General features: G+C 40.8%; 1 protein-coding gene across 1 annotated transcript; it reads left to right on the forward strand.

The window, feature by feature from the left end:
- The first annotated feature begins 6,706 nt into the window (after positions 1 to 6,706).
- Positions 6,707 to 20,472, forward strand: LOC140592309 (myosin heavy chain, fast skeletal muscle-like). Its single transcript, XM_072715614.1, has 41 exons — positions 6,707 to 6,743; positions 6,945 to 6,994; positions 7,157 to 7,369; positions 7,559 to 7,702; positions 7,789 to 7,945; positions 8,091 to 8,118; positions 8,280 to 8,391; positions 8,472 to 8,564; positions 8,656 to 8,719; positions 9,249 to 9,347; positions 9,427 to 9,530; positions 9,640 to 9,778; positions 9,861 to 9,979; positions 10,238 to 10,387; positions 10,491 to 10,661; positions 10,752 to 11,058; positions 11,552 to 11,622; positions 11,712 to 11,799; positions 11,912 to 12,029; positions 12,316 to 12,439; positions 12,567 to 12,703; positions 14,273 to 14,528; positions 14,653 to 14,895; positions 14,981 to 15,157; positions 15,239 to 15,384; positions 15,491 to 15,581; positions 15,657 to 16,046; positions 16,130 to 16,256; positions 16,340 to 16,458; positions 16,579 to 16,775; positions 16,863 to 17,046; positions 17,265 to 17,430; positions 17,606 to 17,730; positions 17,810 to 18,118; positions 18,201 to 18,404; positions 18,503 to 18,628; positions 18,733 to 18,903; positions 19,367 to 19,471; positions 19,578 to 19,673; positions 20,018 to 20,149; positions 20,345 to 20,472. The coding sequence occupies exons 3-41, from the start codon at positions 7,169 to 7,171 to the stop codon at positions 20,360 to 20,362; spliced, it is 5,808 nt and encodes a 1,935-aa protein (XP_072571715.1). The 5' UTR covers positions 6,707 to 6,743; positions 6,945 to 6,994; positions 7,157 to 7,168; the 3' UTR covers positions 20,363 to 20,472.
- Positions 20,473 to 21,349: the final 877 nt, after the last annotated feature.

The raw sequence follows: 21,349 nt of genomic DNA on the forward strand, positions 1-21,349 counted from the left end.
AACATCCAGTATGCGGCAGTCCTGTGGGCGAAAATGCCTTGTTGATGCTAGAGGTCAGAGGAGAATGGGCCAACTGATTCAAGCTGATAGAAGAGCAACTTTGACTGAAATAACCACTCGTTACAATCGAAGTATGCAGCAAAGCATTTGTGAAGCCACAACACGCACAACCTTGAGGCGGATGGGCTACAACAGCAGAAGACCCCACCGGGTACCACTCATCTCCACTACAAATAGGAAAAAGAGGCTACAATTTGCATGAGCTCACCAAAATTGGACAGTTGAAGACTGGAAAAATGTTGCCTGGTCTGATGAGTCTCGATTTCTGTTGAGACATTCAAATGGTATAGTCAGAATTTGGCGTAAACAGAATGAGAACATGGATCCATCATGCCTTGTTACCACTGTGCAGGCTGCTGGTGGTGGTGTAATGGTGTGGGGGATGTTTTCTTGGCACACTTTAGGCCCCTTAGTGCCAATTGGGCATCGTTTAAATGCCACGGCCTACCTGAGCATTGTTTCTGACCATGTCCATCCCTTTATGACCACCAAGTACCCATCCTCTGATGGCTACTTCCAGCAGGATAATGCACCATGTCACAAAGCTAGAATCATTTCAAATTGGTTTCTTGAACATGACAATGAGTTCACTGTACTAAAATGGCCCCCACAGTCACCAGATCTCAACCCAATAGAGCATCTTTGGGATGTGGTGGAACGGGAGCTTCGTGCCCTGGATGTGCATCCCACAAATCTCCATCAACTGCAAGATGCTATCCTATCAATATGGGCCAACATTTCTAAAGAATGCTTTCAGGACCTTGTTGAATCAATGCCACGTAGAATTAAGGCAGTTCTGAAGGCGAAAGGGGGTCAAACACCGTATTAGTATGGTGTTCCTAATAATCCTTTAGGTGAGTGTATGTGGATGAGGCAGGTTTCAACCTTGCAAAAACAAGGGATTGTGGCCAAAATATCATCAGACATTGTGCCATTATCAACGTCCCAGGACAACGGGTTGGCAACATAACAATGTGTGCATGGCATCCTTCACCATCATGTAGGCCCATACAACACTGCACACATTATCACCTTTCTGGACACCCTCCACAACCGACTCATTCCTAATGACCAGGGGCATCTGGGACAATGTTAGTTTCCACCGGACTGCTGAGGTCTGCAATTGGTTCACAGGTCATCCACTTTTTGTGGCACTCAATCTCCCCCCATATTCTCCATTCCTGAATCGCATTAAGAAATTCATCTCTGCATGGTGTTAGAAGGTGTATGACTGCCAACCCCACCAATTCCCCATCTACAGGCAGGAGTCTTGGAAGAGTCTTGTGGAGACAATGATCAGGGGTTGTACCAGGCCAAGATATGGCACTCCAGACGATACTTTCCATACTGCTTAACTGCTGGATCCGACACCTTATTGTGGTGGAGGGGTTTACATGTTCCAATGATCCCAGGAGCTAAGTTGCCTGGGGCTTTATGCCCATGGTAGGTTCACCCAAGGCAAACAGGTCCTAGGTGAGGAACCGGACGAAGTGCAGTTCATTAGACCCCTTATGATGAGTAATAACATAGATCCACATTTTCCCTCGCCCGGACGTGGGGGACCTAGCTCTAGGGACATGGAATGTCACCTCTCTGGTGGGGAAGGAGCCTGATCTGGTGCACAAGATTGTGAGGTTCCAACTAGATATAGTCGGGCTCACCTTGACGCATGGCTTGGGCTCTGGAACCAGTCTCCTTCATGTGGGTTGGACCCTCTTCCACATTGGAGTTGCTCACAGGGAGAGGCGCCGAGCGGGAGTGGGCATACTTATTGCCTCCTGGCTGGGCGCCTGTACATTGGGGTTTACCGCGGTGGACGAGAGGGTAACCTCCCTTCGCCTTCGGGTGGGGGGACAGGTCCTGACTGTTGTTTGCGCTTATGCGCCAAATGGCAGTTCAGAATACCCACCCTTTCTGGAGTTCTTGGAAGGGGTGTTGGAGAGCGCTCCTCCTGGGGACTCTCTTGTTCTGCTGGGGGACTTCAATGCTCACGTGGGCAATGACAGTGAGAACTGGAGTTGCATGATTGGGAGGAACGGCCCCCCCGATCTGAACCCGAGTGGTGTTTTTTTAATGGACTTCTGTGCTCGTCACGGATTGTCCATAATAAATACCATGTTCAAGCATAAGGGTGTCCATATATGCACTTGGCACCAGGACACCCTAGGCCGCAGTTCATCAATCAACTTTGTGGTCAGTTCAACAGACTTGCGGCTGCATGTATTGGACACTTGGGTGAGGAGAGGGGAGGAACTGTCAACCGATCACCTGGGTTGGCTCCGCTGGTGGGGGAGATACCCAGTCAGACCTGGTAGGCCCAAGCGTATAGTGAGGGTTTGATGGGAACGTCTGACGGAATCCCCTGTCAGAAGGAGCTTCAACTACTACCTCTGGCAGAATTTTGCCCACGTCCCGGGGGAGGCAGGGGACATTGTGTCCGAATGGGCCATGTTCCGCACCTCCATTGTGGAGGCAGCTGACCAGAGCTGTGGCCGTAAAGTGGTTGGTGCCTGTCGCGGCGGCAATCCCCGAACCCGCTGGTGGAAACCGGCGGTGAGGGATGCCATCAAGCTGAAGAAGGAGTCCTATCGGGCCTTTTTGGCCTGTGGGACCCGTAGCTTCAGCGATCGCTGAGGCAAAAACTCAGGTGTGGGAGGAGTTTGGCGAGACTATGGACAACGACTTCCGGACGGCTTCAAGGAGATTCTGGTCCACCATCCGGTGGCTCAGGGCGGGAAAGCGGTGCAGCATCAACACTGTTTATGGTGGGGATGGGGCGCTGCTGACCTCAGCTCGAGACGTTGTGGGTCGGTGCAGAGTGCGAATTACCCCTCCATAATTGGGGGGTACTGCCTTCATAACACTTCTATGACCATTATGGTCCGCTACCGTGTCAATACGAATAGTCGCCACCAGGATCAATGTTAAGAGTCCAAGATGCACTAGGGGTGCTTACTAACATGTATGCAACACACAGTCATGGTCTGGACATGCAACAAAATGAGAATCAATACAGAAGATCTCATTATCCTTATCCCTATCCAAAAGAATTTGGGTTTGATAACTCCCAGGAATTATCCTAGATGAAGTATACTAGTAAAAGTAATAAGCCTATACATTTACAAACAGCCTGGTCTGGTCCAGCAGTCTGGTGGTATTCCTGCCCTCTCAGTCCTCCCAGCTCCAACAGCCTTCAGAAATAAATATTTGCCTATTAGGCTAATATCTGTCTTGATGATACAGTAGATCTTAAAGTACAGCCTAATTTCTAACTCACCTCTTGGTCCTGCGCGCTGTGGTCATCCTGCCATCTTCCTGCTGCCTGCTCACTGTCCTCATCCTGCCATCTCCCTGCTGCCTGCTCACTGTCCTCATCCTGCCATCTCTCCCCCCCTTTTATACCCCCACAACAACGCACACACACACACAGGAAAACATCACAATACTGGCAAAATATACATTAGCCAAAGGATATTATGTTTAAATCTATTTATCTGTCTAGCATTACGATATTAGGAATTACACAGGAATACAATAAAAAGAGTAAGTATTTCTAGTTTCTTCTAAGCTGTTACTGCAATCTTATTGAGTCATGCATATATTGCTGCAGCTGGGAGCCGAGTGTCAAGTGGGAGGGGCAATGTCGAGTAGGAGGGGTTTATAATGAGGGTTAGGATAAGGCGATCAGATGATAATAGCCCCCAGTTATAAACCTCTCCCACATTGCCCTTCCCACTCAACATCCAGCTCCTGGCTGCAGTGATATGCCTCTCTATTGAATGGCTAGAAGAACAGAGCGTTAGTTCCTTAACTTCGCCTGGGGGGCACCATAGCCATCCCATGTATTTGATCAAAAGCTCATTTAATCAATTAACTTAAATAATGAAGTAACTTCATGAGGTATTAACTATCCAAACAAGGTGTGCTACTGATTGAGTTTAACAAATACATAGAAATATTATGCCATAGCAGAATGAGCCACTGTTAATGTACAAGTTGGGGTAAAGGCCCTGCTCAAGGGCCCAATGGTGAAACCACTCCACCAACTACAAGATTTGAGCCCAAAATCTTCTGATCAAAGGCAAAGACTTCTAATATGCAAAGCCACACCCCCCCCCCCCCTCCATCTGTGGGAGGCGGCTTATACAGTTTCTCCAAACAGCATTTTTATGTATGCTTAATATTCTTTGGTTTGTACTATGCTTAAAACACAGGTTCTGAGATAAGTTCAATTCGGGCATTGAACAATCAATTTCTTTGGGGACTTTTTTTGTAGTCATTGGCCTTCTTGGAGATGAACATGTAGCCAAGATTCAGCTGCCTAGAAGAAGTGACCAAGTTCTTGTCCTTGTACTTGATACCACTGACCTTTGTGGGGCCCACCATACCAGTCGAAGTAAAAAGGCCATTCAACGTTGAGGCATCTCCATGCTGCGCAATGTGCCAAACCCATAGCTAATGTACATAGCCAAAACACTATTTTTGGTGCGCCATATTTACACCAGAGTGAAGCAGAAAATCATGGAAAGTCACAATGCAATTCCTTTACTGGGATGAACGTTAAAAAATACCAAGCCAGCTATGGACTCTCGAGTTACATTCAGTCAAATAATTCTTTTTTTTTTTTTAATTTTAGCAGATAGTTGAAACAATACAAACAACAACCTTAACTGGAATAAGTGGCTGGAAGATAAAAATGATCAATTAATGCTTTGCCCGATACTGTATAAAACCAAATACAAAACTCAGATAAAAGGCAGCATTTGTTCCCCTTTGTAATCAATACATAATGTCTTTTATCCATTCTAATGTATGTCTTTTATGTACTGTAGACTGATGCAATACAAGGTCTCAAAAGTTCTTCCATCTCCTGTTCTTATAAACATATATAATTTGCTCTGAATCTTTTTTGACAATCCCATTGCAAATAGTGACCATTTATATACATTTAGAACTAAATAAGCACTTCACATGTAATATAACCAATTTATTCAGATTTCACAAGATACTTTATTCAGATTTCATGAGGTTTCAGGTTTCTTCATAATTTCAGTGTTGCAGAGGATTAAAACAATTACTATTAAAAAGACTAGCGCTAATCTGGACATATTTTAAAAGGTAGGACACAGCGTGAATTACTGGACAAGATTAAATTAAGGATAAGCAAAGGTTAATAAAGATTAATAAAAACAAAAAAATACTGGAGGTATTTACTCACTCAATTTAAAGTCACTTAAATGTTTGATATAAGATAGCATCAAACTTCAAAAATCTATACACATTCCACAAATGTAAAACATATATTTACATTGTCACTAAAAATACCAAACAATTAAAACTACGACAAAATAATTTTTCCAAATACCTTAAGCAATAAAGATGATATTCAGCGAGTTTGCTGATCATTTTCAAACCTTCTGTAGTGTGCCTGACATCTGTGGAGAGCAAGAGCCTCAGGACCACTGAGATGTCAAAGGATGGTCAGATGCCAACTTCACAATAAGACTCAATGTTATGTGTGACAAATAGCAATGCTCTGACAGAGGAGCTGAGCAAGCAGCTATTTTTGCTTTTACTCCAAATAAGAACACTGTCTTGAGGTTAGCATATCAAGTGTCACATTTTATTGAATATATAACCTGACATCTGACAAATGTAACCCCTTATATTTTTTAAATGGTTAATCAACATTGATCATCCAATATCATATCATCTTTCCCATGGAAAAAGTGTTTAACTACATCATATGCTATAATCTGATCCCTTGTTGGCTACAAAGTAAATACTTGAGGTGACTTGGAGGTTAAGCTCTATGTTGAACTACCCCATTTAAGTCACTGGAAATTTTCTTGACTTAATTACGTAGATGGATGTATTGAACTGTTCCACTCCCATAGACATCAATTCTGCCCAAAAAGGGCATATATTCTAAAAGGTAAAGAAAAGTAGAGAGGGTCCGCACCTGATTTCATCACATATAAAGAAATCCCATTTGTCATGTTAGTCACACAATGGAATAATAAAATTCACCCTATACCATATAAATAAAAATACTTACCAGCTACTATATGGTTAGCCATACAATGCATATTATTATATACAGTAACTAAAATGCTGTGTTGCAAATCTGAAACTGAAATCTCAAAGGCTACATCCCACTTTTCCTAGAACATCAAGCTGATATACCAATATGTATAAATATTAAGCTGGGTAAATTCTACTACACCTACATTGAAACAAAAAAATTAAAAAAGTAAAGTATGCAAGGCAAAAAATAAAAACTACTGGTTGTGTCTTTGTTAAAAAAAAAAAAGAACACCAAAATAATCCAGATGATCCCAGATCCAGTGTTACTATCGTGCAATCTTAACATCTGTTTAATTTTTCAGTATAGAACTATGCTCATTACTCTTAACTTAATTAAAATTTTTAGCACAAGCATTTTGTATTCTCATTCAATTCTGGAAAATTATTCTCAAAAGATGTGGTGCATTCTGAAAGCATTTCTAAATCTCTGTCTAACTACATGTTAAAAATACTTTTATCACTGGTGCGAAATAATTGGTTCCATGGCAAGAATACATGACCAAATAGAGAAGGTTATTTCTGCTGAGTGAGCTGAAATCTCTCTATAAAATAAACTGCCTGGGACTACAACAAGGGTTGACAGTCACACACCAGAGGTGAGTGAGTGTTATATTTTGTATGTAAGTATTTTTTACATCAAATTGAAGCTAACCTTACTAAAAAATGTATATTGCAATTAGCTTAGAATGTGACCTGATAATTAAGGAAAAAAGTAAAGCACAAAAGAAAAGGATACTTCACAACTTAAGAAAAATTAGCTGAAACGTCTAATCAAATGTTAAAATTTTCCATTTCAGAAAATAAGACTACCACTTCCATCTTTCTCTGCTGACAGACGTAAAAGGAGGTAATGATTGATAAATATCAAAGGGTTAAGATATGTAAACATTCCGTATATATAAAAATCCAGACTGAAATAACTTTTTATTAGTGCCAAAAGGCAAAAGGAAAAAATTGTTATTTACATGTTAATAACATTATTGAGTCTGTTTAACTGGCAATTCCTCAGTAAACCAGCATCATGGGGGATGGAGAAATGGAGTGTTTTGGCCCGGCGGCCATTTTTCTCCGGAAGCCAGAGAAAGAGAGGATTGAGGCCCAGAACAAACCCTTTGATGCCAAAACGGCCTATTTTGTGGCTGAACCGAAGGAGATGTACCTCAAAGGGGTTCTTCAAAGTAGAGAGGGGGGCAAAGCCACTGTTAAGACTTTGTGTGCGCAAGTAAGTACGACTGTGTACCTAACAGATTAATTACAGATCATTAGTACAAAATTATTAAGCTTTTCGTATTTGAATTGTGATAATGGTAGTCACTACCAGTTTTGCACATGGAACCATTTAATGTAATAAGTTTAAATTACTTTGCCTACATCTCTGGACATACAGTATCTCTGTGTCTTCTTAAACCAGACCATTACAGTTAAGGAGGATGACATTCACCCCATGAACCCTCCAAAGTTCGATAAAATTGAGGACATGGCCATGATGACCCACCTCAATGAGCCCGCTGTGCTGTACAACCTCAAAGAGCGTTACGCAGCATGGATGATCTACGTAGGTTTTTCCATTAAATCTGTTTGGTGTGTCCTTTCATGTAAAGAAGTACGTGTATGAATAAATGTTTACTTGCTGTATTGCAGACCTACTCCGGGCTGTTCTGTGTCACTGTGAACCCCTACAAGTGGCTCCCAGTGTACGATGCTGCTGTTGTAACTGCCTACAGAGGCAAGAAGAGAATTGAAGCTCCTCCCCACATCTTCTCCATCTCTGACAATGCCTATCAGTTCATGCTAACTGGTAAAGAAAACTAAGTGATTGCACTTTACAAATTAAAATATAAATTAGGACAGATTGTACTGTAACATTATTTCAAAAAGACTTCTTATAACTATATAACTATTATTATTATATAACTAATCTGAAACACAAATTCTTCTTGCAGATCGGGAAAACCAGTCAATCTTGATTACGTATGTACAAACATGTTTACAGATATTCAGACATATTTTACAAGTTAAATAATAAATCATTACCTCAAAACCTCAAACTAAAACTAAAGAATAAATCCAAATGTATAAATCTATTAAAATAAATGGAGAAAAACAGATGATAACCCATTTTCGTTCCTCAGTGGAGAATCCGGTGCAGGAAAGACTGTGAACACCAAACGTGTCATCCAGTATTTTGCAACAATTGCAGTTTCTGGACCAAAGAAAGCTGAGCCTGTTGCTGGAAAAATGCAGGTCAGAGAGAATAATAATTATACTGAATAAGTAACAAACATATAGTAGCAAGAGTCTCAATACTCCAGTGTCTCCTGTAGGGTTCCCTGGAAGATCAAATCATTGCAGCGAACCCTCTGCTGGAGGCTTATGGTAATGCCAAGACTGTGAGGAATGACAACTCCTCTCGTTTTGTAAGTTTATCTAAACTAATGTTAAATTACCTGCTAAAATCAATGTTTTAATAAATGTTTATTATGATCAAATACTTTCATTACATTATAGGGTAAATTCATCAGAATCCATTTCGGGCAAACAGGGAAACTGGCTTCTGCTGATATTGAAACTTGTAAGTCCTCATCTCCCAAACTACAGCTCTGGAAAAAATTAAGAGACCGCTGTATAATTTTTTTTTTAAATCTGCATTTTTAAATCCTGGTTTTGCTAGCAGAAGGCTACCCTGAGCAGCAGATTGCTTCCAAGTACAAAATTTGAAACCCAGCAGTACACAAGATTAAGGTGAAGCAGGAGACACTGAGAATGACCAAAAACCAGCCAGGTAAAGGGCAGAAGCGACTTTCTAATGCCAGAGATGACCGTTAACTTATTCAACAGTTACTCATAAATCAGAGGGTGACACCAAGTGACCTTCATAAGGAATGGGAAACATTAAGTGCAGGTGTGAAGTGCATTGCTAGGACAGTTCGTATCAGGCTCCTAGAAGCAGGACTGGAGTGCCAGAAAGAAAGGAAGAAGCCTTCAATAATGAGAAACTGAAGCAGCAGGCTGTGGTCTCTTAATTTTATCCAGAGCTGTATTTACACCTATTTAATTCAGCACATAATGGTAAATGTAACATTGCAAGCTCCTATTGACAGATTTGCTTGAAAAGTCAAGAGTCACTTTCCAGCTGTCAGCTGAGAGAAGCTACCACATCTTCTATCAACTTATGACAGGCCACAAACCAGAGCTGCTTGGTATGTACCCAGTATCTGGGGTAAACTGGGGTTTTGTACCTGCAGTTTACATCTGTGAATGTTTTCTTCATCTTTACAGAGGCACTTCTGATTACCACCAATCCATACGACTACCACATGATCAGTCAAGGGGAGATTGCTGTTAAAAGTATCAATGACGTTGAAGAATTTATAGCCACAGATGTGAGTAAATGGTTAATGAGCATCATGTTCTTCCAACCACACAGTAACTACAGCAATCTGTCTTAGCAGTATTGGAATTAAAATCATGTTTCTGTTCTGAATTATGCAGACTGCCATTGATATCTTGGGCTTTAATGCTGAGGAGAAAATAGGCATCTACAAACTGACTGGAGCAGTGATGCATCATGGGAACATGAAGTTCAAGCAGAAGCAGAGAGAGGAGCAGGCAGAACCTGATGGCACTGAGGGTAACTGATATGATAACCTCAACCATAAAATAATTTACCCAGAGTTATAGATCATTAACCAAACATATTGTTCGTATTTCAGTGGCTGATAAAATCGCCTACCTCATGGGCCTGAACTCAGCTGACATGCTGAAGGCTCTGTGCTACCCCAGAGTGAAGGTCGGGAATGAGTTTGTGACCAAGGGGCAGACTGTACCTCAGGTAAGGAATGCAGCATTAACATTGTATGCATTCACTAAATATTTAATAAGTTTGGTATAATTTGCACTTACTGCTGCAAAAAAGTGACACTACCTGGGTTAAATTTCATTTTAATTACATTGTTAATATTAAATTTCATAAAAGCACTCTGTTGTAAACGAGGTTAACTGCTACTATGGCCGTGTATAAACACATTTATTATTATTATATAATTATATAAATAATAATTATTATTTATATTCTTTTTGCAATAATTAGGTGAACAATGCCGTTAGTGCCCTCTGCAAATCAGTCTATGAGAAAATGTTCTTGTGGATGGTGGTGCGTATCAATGAGATGTTGGACACCAAGCAGCCGAGACAGTTCTTCATTGGTGTGCTGGATATCGCCGGCTTTGAAATCTTTGATGTGAGTGGATATTATCAGTGCTGATACTATAATGACATTTCATTTATTATTATTTTACTTGTAATTTGAAGCATATAATACAATGTACTGTTTCTCACATCAGTTCAACACTTTAGAGCAGCTGTGCATCAACTTCACCAATGAGAAACTGCAACAGTTCTTCAACCATCACATGTTTGTGCTGGAACAAGAGGAGTACAAGAAAGAGGGGATTGAGTGGGAGTTCATTGACTTTGGTATGGACTTGGCTGCCTGCATTGAGCTTATTGAGAAGGTATGTGATATGGATATTGTTATATGTGAGTCCTCCTTTTTCTCCTCATTTGGTTTCAATAATCTGTCTGTCTAATTATGTTTCCAACAGCCAATGGGCATCTTCTCCATCCTTGAAGAGGAGTGCATGTTCCCCAAGGCTACAGACACAAGCTTCAAAAACAAACTTTATGACCAACATATGGGTAAATCTGCTGCCTTCCAAAAGCCCAAACCTGTCAAAGGCAAAGCTGAGGCCCACTTCTCCCTGGTGCACTATGCTGGCACTGTGGATTACAACATCATCGGCTGGCTGGACAAGAACAAGGATCCTCTGAATGACTCTGTGGTGCAACTCTACCAGAAGTCTGGGCTGAAATTACTGGCACATCTGTATGCAAGTCATGCATCAGGAGATGGTACATTTTTAAAAGTTATTTTATTTTGTGGATTTTTGTCATGTATATGCCCTACAATATTACATAAAAGCAAACTAAGCATGGGTCAAATAAGGGAATAAATTAATTTTGCAGTTCTCCATGCATTTTTTTCTGTATGTGTAATTTTCTCATAATGTCTAAAGAATTTATATTTTTTGGGAAAAACTGGGGACTTCTGACTATATTCTATGAATATGTCTGGCCGTCATTCCTCTAATTGCCCCAAATACTTGACGTTCTAGAATTAGAAGCAGTTAATAAAACTGTAAAGATGGAAATCCATTTATTCATATTGCATTACCACTTATGTAATTCAGGGCCACACAGAGCCTAACGCCTATCTTAGGAAGCACGGGGCACAAGGCAGGGGACACCCCAGATGGAATGCCAGTCACCATGACACCACAGAAGGACATATTTAACATAAACATGAACATAAAGAGTAATACTTAGTTCTTTTCTCTAAATATAGAGGGTGGTGGTGGCAAGAAGGGAGGCAAGAAGAAGGGTGGCTCCTTCCAGACTGTGTCTGCTCTGTTCAGGGTACAGTACATATTGTAATCAGTTACTGTCTGCAATATCTATACATGCCTCCATCTTATGTCAATGACATGCATCCTGTCATCCTACAGGAGAACCTGGGCAAGCTGATGACCAACCTGAAAAGCACTCACCCTCACTTTGTGCGCTGCCTGATTCCAAACGAATCAAAGACACCAGGTTTGACCAGCACTGCACATTACATCAACTGCATAAACATTAGTATTAAAGGAGTTTCACTAGGTTTATTCAGATTTTATGTATAATTCCTTTACTTTAATTTGTCCTCCAGGTCTGATGGAGAACTTCCTGGTTATCCATCAGCTGAGGTGTAATGGTGTGCTGGAAGGTATCAGGATCTGCAGAAAGGGTTTCCCCAGCAGAATCATCTACGGTGACTTCAAGCAGAGGTCATTTTACACACTTTTCTTTCATGGATTACTCTATCAATATAATATATTCACTGTCTCTCTCTGCTCCCGCGATGCATCAGTTAATTAACAAAAATTACTATTTGGTAGACTTGTAAAAGAATTAATCGAATTTCAGTGCTTTCTTATGGGGCAAATTGGTCCGCGTACAAATTGGTTCACGACCACTTTCCTGGAATGGATTGTGTTCGTGAACCGCAGGCACAACTGTATGAATCATAAATATAATGTGAAAAATAAATAATTTTTAAATATTAACTCTCAGATACAAAGTCCTGAACGCCAGTGTGATTCCGGAAGGACAGTTCATTGATAACAAGAAGGCTTCAGAGAAGCTCTTGGGTTCAATTGATGTGGACCACACTCAGTACAAGTTTGGCCACACCAAGGTAAAAGGCTGGACATTTATGCATATCTAAAGGTTATATGTATACATCTGTGTCATGCTATTTCTAACACACATTGCAAGACTCATAATCCTGTTATTTACCTAATATCTACTACATCTGTTGCCAGGTGTTCTTCAAAGCTGGTCTGCTGGGGCATCTAGAGGAGATGCGAGATGACAAACTGGCCACTTTAGTCACCATGACTCAGGCCCTGTGCCGTGGTTTCCTCATGAGAAGGGAGTTTGTGAAGATGATGGAAAGAAGGTATATTAGTGATCAAATACACTCACCTAAAGGATTATTAGGAACACCTGTTCAATTTCTCATTAATGCAATTATCTAATCAACCAATCACATGGCAGTTGCTTCAATGCATTTAGGGGTGTGGTCCTGGTTAAGACAATCTCCTGAACTCCAAACTGAATGTCAGAATGGGGAAGAAAGGTGATTTAAGCAATTTTGAGTGTGGCATGGTTGTTGGTGCCAGACGGGCCGATCTGAGTATTTCACAATCTGCTCAGTTACTGGGATTTCCACGCACAACCATTTCTAGGGTTTACAAAGAATGGTGTGCAAAGGGAAAAACATCCAGTATGCGGCAGTCCTGTGGGCGAAAATGCCTTGTTGATGCTAGAGGTCAGAGGAGAATGGGCCGACTGATTCAAGCTGATAGAAGAGCAACTTTGATTGAAATAACCACTCGTTACAACCGAGGTATGCAGCAAAGCATTTGTGAAGCCACAACACGCACAACCTTGAGGCGGATGGGCTACAACAGCAGAAGACCCCACCGGGTACCACTCATCTCCACTACAAATAGGAAAAAGAGGCTACAATTTGCACGAGCTCACCAAAATTGGACAGTTGAAGACTGGAAAAATGTTGCCTGGTCTGATGAGTCTCGATTTCTGTTGAGATTTCTGTAGAGTCAGAATTTGGCGTAAATAGAATGAGAACATGGATCCATCATGCCCTGTTACCACTGTGCAGGCTGGTGGTGGTGGTGTAATGGTGTGGGGGATGTTTTCTTGGCACACTTTAGGCCCCTTAGTGCCAATTGGGCATCGTTTAAATGCCACGGCCTACCTGAGCATTGTTTCTGACCATGTCCATCCCTTTATGACCACCATGTACCCATCCTCTGATGGCTACTTCCAGCAGGGTAATGCACCATGTCACAAAGCTCGAATCATTTCAAATTGGTTTCTTGAACATGACAATGAGTTCACTGTACTAAAATGGCCCCCACAGTCACCAGATCTCAACCCAATAGAGCATTTTTGGGATGTGGTGGAACGGGAGCTTCGTGCCCTGGATGTGCATCCCACAAATCTCCATCAACTGCAAGATGCTATCATATCAATATGGGCCAACATTTCTAAAGAATGCTTTCAGCACCTTGTTGAATCAATGCCACGTAGAATTAAGGCAGTTCTGAAGGCGAAATGGGGTCAAACACCGTATTAGTATGGTGTTCCTAATAATCCTTTAGGTGAGTGTATAATGACTGATGTTTCCGTAGATGTAATAAGTTTTACAAATACATATACAAAAGTAATGAAGATTACTTCTGCACTGACATGAGGTCCAAGAGCACCTTCATGCTAAATTCTTGAGGAAATCAAACCTTCCACATCCGAACTATGTATTACCATCCACAAAATGAGAGTATTCTGAACAAATCAAAACAAATAGCAAAAAAATAACAAAATATGTCACTATTACTATTTCTGATAGCCAGTTGGAAAGTTTATTTGGATAACAACCAAAGTATAAAATAATCCAATTCCACTTCCACAAATTCTAATAAGCTAAATAATTTTATTGCGACAGGGAGTCTATTTTTACCATCCAATACAACATCCGCTCATTCATGAATGTGAAACACTGGCCATGGATGAAAGTGTACTTCAAGATCAAGCCACTCCTGAAGAGCGCAGAAGCTGAGAAGGAAATGGCCAACATGAAGGAAGAGTTTGGGAAGACCAAAGAAGAGCTGGCGAAAGCACTGGCCAAGAAGAAGGAGCTGGAGGAGAAAATGGTTTCCCTGCTGCAGGAGAAGAATGACCTGCAGTTGCAAGTGCAGTCGGTATGTAAATTGTGACAGGGATATGAATCCTGTCAAATGATCACTATGAATTGTACAAACGGTTTAATTAAGATTCATTTTGATCTTACACCTTAAAAAATATTTTAATTTGTTTTATATTTAGGAAACTGAAAATCTCACAGACGCAGAGGAAAGGTGTGAGGGACTCATCAAAAGTAAAATCCAGCTTGAAGCAAAACTCAAAGAGACAAATGAGAGGCTGGAGGATGAGGAGGAAATCAATGCTGAGTTGACTGCCAAGAAGAGGAAACTGGAGGATGAATGTTCTGAGCTGAAGAAAGACATTGATGACTTGGAGCTGACCTTGGCTAAAGTGGAGAAGGAGAAACATGCCACAGAAAACAAGGTTAATGTTAAATCATTTACAAATGTGCATGTTTGACTAATTTTCATAACTCTTTGTAACTAAGTATGGAATGCTTTCCTCTCAGGTTAAAAACCTTACTGAGGAGATGGCCACTCAGGATGAGACCATTGCCAAGTTGACCAAGGAGAAGAAAGCCCTCCAGGAGGCACACCAGCAGACCCTGGATGATCTCCAAGCAGAAGAAGACAAAGTCAACACTCTGACCAAAGCCAAGACCAAGCTTGAACAGCAAGTGGATGATGTAAGGAAAATAATCATTGTTTTATGCCTCTCAAAACCAGAAAAAATATGTTTCAGATCAATAACTTGATTTTATCTGTAGCTTGAAGGCTCTTTGGAACAAGAGAAAAAGCTACGCATGGATCTTGAGAGAGCCAAGAGAAAGCTTGAGGGAGACCTGAAACTTGCCCAGGAATCTATAATGGACCTGGAGAATGATAAGCAGCAGTCAGAGGAGAAGATAAAGAAGTAAGAATATTGTTAAAATAAAACTGTGAGAAAACCTCAGTCCCTAGTTTATCCACAAGTTTAAAACTGATACTGAATTCTGAGAATGTTTGATTCCTGTCCACAGGAAGGACTTTGAGACTAGCCAGCTTCTGAGCAAAATTGAGGATGAACAGACACTGGGTGCTCAGCTTCAGAAGAAGATTAAAGAGCTGCAGGTAAACTCTTGGTACTTCAAATGAACAATGTGGAGCTATCTAGTACTATGACTTACACACTCTCATGTATTGTAGGCTCGTATTGAGGAGCTGGAGGAAGAAATTGAGGCTGAACGTGCTGCCAGGGCCAAGGTTGAGAAACAGAGGGCTGATCTGTCCAGGGAACTTGAGGAGATCAGTGAGAGGCTTGAGGAAGCTGGTGGTGCAACCTCTGCTCAGATCGAGATGAACAAGAAGCGTGAGGCTGAGTTCCAGAAGCTGCGCCGTGATCTTGAAGAGTCCACCCTGCAGCATGAGGCTACAGCTGCTGCCCTCCGTAAGAAGCAGGCTGACAGTGTAGCAGAGCTGGGAGAACAAATCGACAACCTTCAGCGTGTCAAGCAGAAGCTGGAGAAGGAGAAGAGTGAATACAAAATGGAAATCGATGACCTGAGCAGCAACATGGAGGCTGTTGCAAAATCAAAGGTAAGTGGAAGCTAAGATCTTCAGGGTAATGAAAACGAATTTGACAAAAGTCTCCATTTTCATAAATCTATAAATTCTGACAGGCCAACCTGGAGAAAATGTGCCGCACCCTTGAAGATCAACTAAGTGAACTCAAGTCAAAGAATGATGAAAATGTTCGCCAGCTAAATGATATGAGTGCACAGAGAGCAAGACTCCAGACAGAGAATGGTAAGTAAAATACAGACATCTTTAAGCAATAAATATCAAGAGAAGTGCAACATAATATGATTTTGTTTCATTTACTTATTTAGGTGAATTCGGTCGTCAGCTTGAGGAGAAAGAAGCTCTTGTTTCCCAGCTGACTAGAGGTAAACAGGCCTACACACAGCAGATTGAGGAGCTGAAGAGGCATGTTGAAGAGGAAGTCAAGGTAAGCAGGAAAAATTGATTCTGATGCAGAAAAAAAGGGCATTTCACTAGGAACAGATGTTGTGGTGATCACAACAGTTTAGTAATAAAACATTAAGTACCACTGACATGTATGTTTTAGGCCAAGAATGCTCTGGCCCACGCTGTGCAATCAGCTCGCCATGACTGTGACCTCCTCAGAGAACAATATGAGGAGGAGCAGGAGGCCAAGGCTGAACTGCAGCGTGGAATGTCCAAGGCCAACAGTGAGGTGGCTCAGTGGAGGACCAAATATGAGACTGATGCCATCCAGCGTACTGAGGAGCTTGAGGAAGCCAAGTAACTACACTGACTCTACATCTTCACTTAACTCCATAAATAAATGTAAAAATAATTCAGCTAGAACTAAAATTTCACTCTCTACAGGAAAAAGCTTGCTCAGCGTCTCCAGGATGCAGAGGAATCTATTGAGGCTGTCAATGCCAAATGTGCTTCTCTGGAGAAAACCAAACAGAGACTGCAGGGTGAGGTGGAGGACCTCATGATTGATGTAGAACGAGCAAATGCATTAGCTGCCAACTTAGACAAAAAACAAAGGAACTTTGATAAGGTTGGTTCCTACCATATACTGTATATTATGATATAAATAAACTGTAGTGAACCATAAATCTAACAGAGGTACTGTACAATATCTCCTAATAACTTTTCTTAGTTAGCAACCCTTATCATAATACAACCTCTGGCTTCACTTTCTCACCAGCTGGGATCTAAAAAGCACTATCTGAAATCTCAGCTACTCTCACTGTCTTGTATGTTTCATGTTTTCAGGTCCTGGCAGAATGGAAGCAAAAGTATGAGGAAAGTCAGGCAGAGCTGGAAGGGGCTCAGAAAGAGGCTCGTTCTCTCAGTACTGAACTGTTCAAGATGAAGAACTCCTATGAGGAAACTCTGGACCACCTGGAGACCATGAAGAGAGAGAACAAGAACCTGCAGCGTATGTCCACTGCATGTTATTCAGATTTTCAGATTTAATATCATATTACTAGTATGATCATTCTGACTTCATTTGAGGTACAATGAAGGGAAAAATCACTGATTATTCAAAAACAATTCAAAAGCCATGGAATATATATAGGTCCCTGTTTTAATAATTCCTCATCGTCATACAGAGGAGATCTCAGATTTGACAGAACAAATTGGTGAAACTGGAAAGACCATTCATGAGTTGGAGAAGGGAAAGAAAACTGTAGAGACTGAAAAGACAGAAATCCAGACTGCTCTAGAGGAAGCTGAGGTAATTTATTCAAAGCTAATTCACTATCTACAGAACTTATGTTTTGTATTTTTATTTTACATAACAATTAATTTTACAGGCCACACTGGAGCATGAGGAGTCTAAGATCCTACGTGTCCAGCTGGAGCTCAACCAGGTCAAGGGTGAAATTGACAGGAAGCTGGCTGAGAAAGATGAGGAGATAGAGCAGATCAAGAGGAACAGCCAGAGGATCATTGATTCCATGCAGACCACTTTGGATGCAGAAGTCAGGAGCAGAAATGATGCTCTAAGGGTCAAGAAGAAGATGGAGGGAGACCTCAATGAAATGGAGATTCAGCTCAGCCATGCCAACCGTCAGGCTGCAGAGTCCCAGAAACAACTGAGAAATGTCCAGGGACAGCTTAAGGTATGTATACAGTTATCCTGACAATAAAAGGGGAGAGTGTATCTCTCAATAAGAAGATAATGGAAGATGTGTTATCCTACAGGATGCCCAACTGCATCTTGATGAAGCAGTCAGGGGACAGGAGGACATGAAGGAGCAGGTTGCCATGGTGGAGCGCAGGAACACTCTGATGCTGGCTGAGATTGAGGAGCTGAGGGCCGCTCTGGAGCAGACAGAGAGAGGCCGCAAAGTGGCCGAGCAGGAGCTGGTTGATGCCAGTGAGCGTGTTGGACTGCTGCACTCCCAGGTATGTTTGAAACATCAAAAGTTATGTATGGTCATCACGGAGTTATCGCTCTAATTAAGTTGTGTATGTTATAATGAAAACACATCAATGTCTTTCAGAACACCAGCCTGATTAACACCAAGAAGAAGCTTGAAGCTGACCTTGTTCAGGTCCAGGGTGAGGTGGACGATGCCATTCAGGAAGCCAGAAATGCAGAGGAGAAGGCCAAGAAGGCCATTACTGATGTGAGTCATGTATTAAAACAAAAATTACTCTGAGATCGTAAAACAGTAGAATATCCAGAACCAACATCATTCTTATAAAAAACAATTGCGAATGAACCTTTCAGGCTGCCATGATGGCAGAGGAGCTGAAGAAGGAGCAGGACACCAGCGCCCACCTGGAGAGGATGAAGAAGAACCTTGAGGTCACAGTGAAGGACCTGCAGCACCGTCTTGATGAGGCTGAGAGCCTGGCCATGAAGGGTGGAAAGAAACAGCTCCAGAAACTGGAAGCCAGGGTGATTTATTTTTTCACTAAAACTGAAATTCTATTTATTCAGTGTTCACACTCATAATGTGGCAAAGCATTTTTATCCTTTTGAAACTGGCTGATGTCCTCATCAAAGAAGCAAGTGATCACCAAATTCTTTCACAAAAACCATAATCAAAGTATATGCTGATGGCTGTATAACTGAATGCCATATATTCAAAATAAACTTACTCAACACCTTTTTTTTATATTATTGAATATGTCCAAGATGTCAATATTTCATCAGTATTATAGGCATACATTTTTCACTTACTTTGTCATGCTTAACAGTGACCTTTCTCATGAACACATGAAGATACATTATGTTATACATTCTGTAATACATAATGCATTCACTTAAAAAAGACTATATTAAAAATATTTGTATTTGTGATTCAAAAGTTCAAACCATCATTTCAGCCATGTGTGACAGCTGAATTCCTGTATTTAAGGTGCGTGAGCTGGAAGGTGAAATTGAAACTGAACAAAGACGAGGAGCCGAAGCTATTAAAGGTGTCCGTAAATATGAAAGGAGGGTCAAGGAGCTTACCTACCAGGTAGATAATTACAACTGTTTAAATAAACATTTATATTGAGGTTTATGTAAATATGAGAAACGTACACTAAAGACCACTAGTATCTAATAATCCATACTTGCTGCAGACTGAGGAGGACAAGAAGAATGTGACCAGACTGCAGGATCTGGTGGACAAGCTGCAGCTGAAAGTGAAGTCCTACAAGAGACAGGCTGAGGAAGCTGTAAGTATCATTTTCTATATACGTTGCTAATTTCCTAATTACAGAGATGAGCCATAATATGATTTCCACAAAAGTCGTTGTAAACTGAAGATTTATTTCATCTGCAACTTTCAGTTTCAAGTGTCAGTGTTTTCTTATCCAAGCTGTCTTAAAACAAAAAGGTTATATCCATATATTTATATTAAAAGGGAAAGTTAACCTGAATCAGTTACAATCTCCAATATTTCCCCAAAAAGTAAAAATATAGTCCAGATGATGGTGAAAATCTCTAAGATGTGAATTATCTAGTAATCAATTCATCAAAATGCCTACTTCAAATGATGAGCTCCTTGCCTGCTGCACAGGAGGAGCAGGCCAACACTCACCTGTCCAGGTTCAGGAAGGTGCAGCATGAGATGGAGGAAGCCCAGGAGCGTGCCGACATCGCTGAGTCTCAGGTCAACAAGCTGAGAGCCAAGAGCCGCGAAGCTGGAAAGGTATAGTTTTGGTTCAGCGATTTTATATTAGTGTATATAATTTTTATATATTTTTTTATATTATTTTTTTAATATATTGCAGACTCCTTTAATGTCATGTATAGAAGCAAAACATGAAGCATTTTAGTATTTTATAAAAATTATTAAACAAAAAATATTAAATACGTTTTCTAACTGACCTTTTCATTTTTCAAGGGTAAGGAGGCTGAATGACGGATAAAACCAATATGATACAAAGTAGCAAGAAATCATACAATATGAAATTCTTGTGAAATGTGCTTCTGCAAAAACTGGTCAATAAAATTGCCTGGTTATATCCTCAACAGATCTGCGCAATCACTGTTTCATTGACTTTTCTCTACACCACATTTTCATAAAGAAATATGGAGTACTCTGCCCTGTCTTCTGTTTGGATAACCTCCAGACTTTACACAACCCTAAACTGGATAAATGTTTGCAGAATATAGATGGATAGATGGCCTGAGGAAACACCTAAATAATTGCTAATTCTGTAAATGAGCAGGAAATTAAGATCTATGTACAAACTGTACAAAGAGCATATTTTTTAGCATTATTAGGCCAAGCTCCTCACTCTGCCATTGAGAAAAATGCTTAGGAGAAACCTCAGTCTGGCTGGTTGCATTCCATACCTTGTTCTTTCAATCATAACCCACAACTCATGACCATAGATGAGAATAGCAATGCAGATTGACCAGTAAACCACAAGGCTCAGCTGTCACCTCAGTTCCCACTTCCCCAACATTGACTAGCTTATTGGCCAAAAAATTGCAGCCACTGAATTGATACCCCTGTCATTCTCACAGTTACTCTTAAGGTGATGATATACGAGGCAACTTTTTGAGCTTTTTGTCTTGGCTTCAATGTCCATTTTACTTAAGTATCACATATTGCACAAAACTGAATACATACTCTGGTCAAAAGATAATTTGCCATCATTGTAACACAATTTTTAAAGGTGACATAGAATGAAAATGAAAAATCTGATTTTAACTCAGCGGTTTGGTATATTGAATTGACATACCGTGAATCTCAAACACTGTTGTTCCCTATTTCAAATATAAATCCCATGCATGTAAAATAAGGAGGTAAAACGAGCTGACTCAAAAATCCTAGACTCACGTATCAACTAGATTTTAAAGGATGGTCAGACTGTTATGTAACAAAAAAATCAATGACCTG

The sequence above is a fragment of the Paramormyrops kingsleyae genome, chromosome 8 (assembly GCF_048594095.1).
Source record: "Paramormyrops kingsleyae isolate MSU_618 chromosome 8, PKINGS_0.4, whole genome shotgun sequence".
NCBI classification, from domain to species: domain Eukaryota; kingdom Metazoa; phylum Chordata; class Actinopteri; order Osteoglossiformes; family Mormyridae; genus Paramormyrops; species Paramormyrops kingsleyae.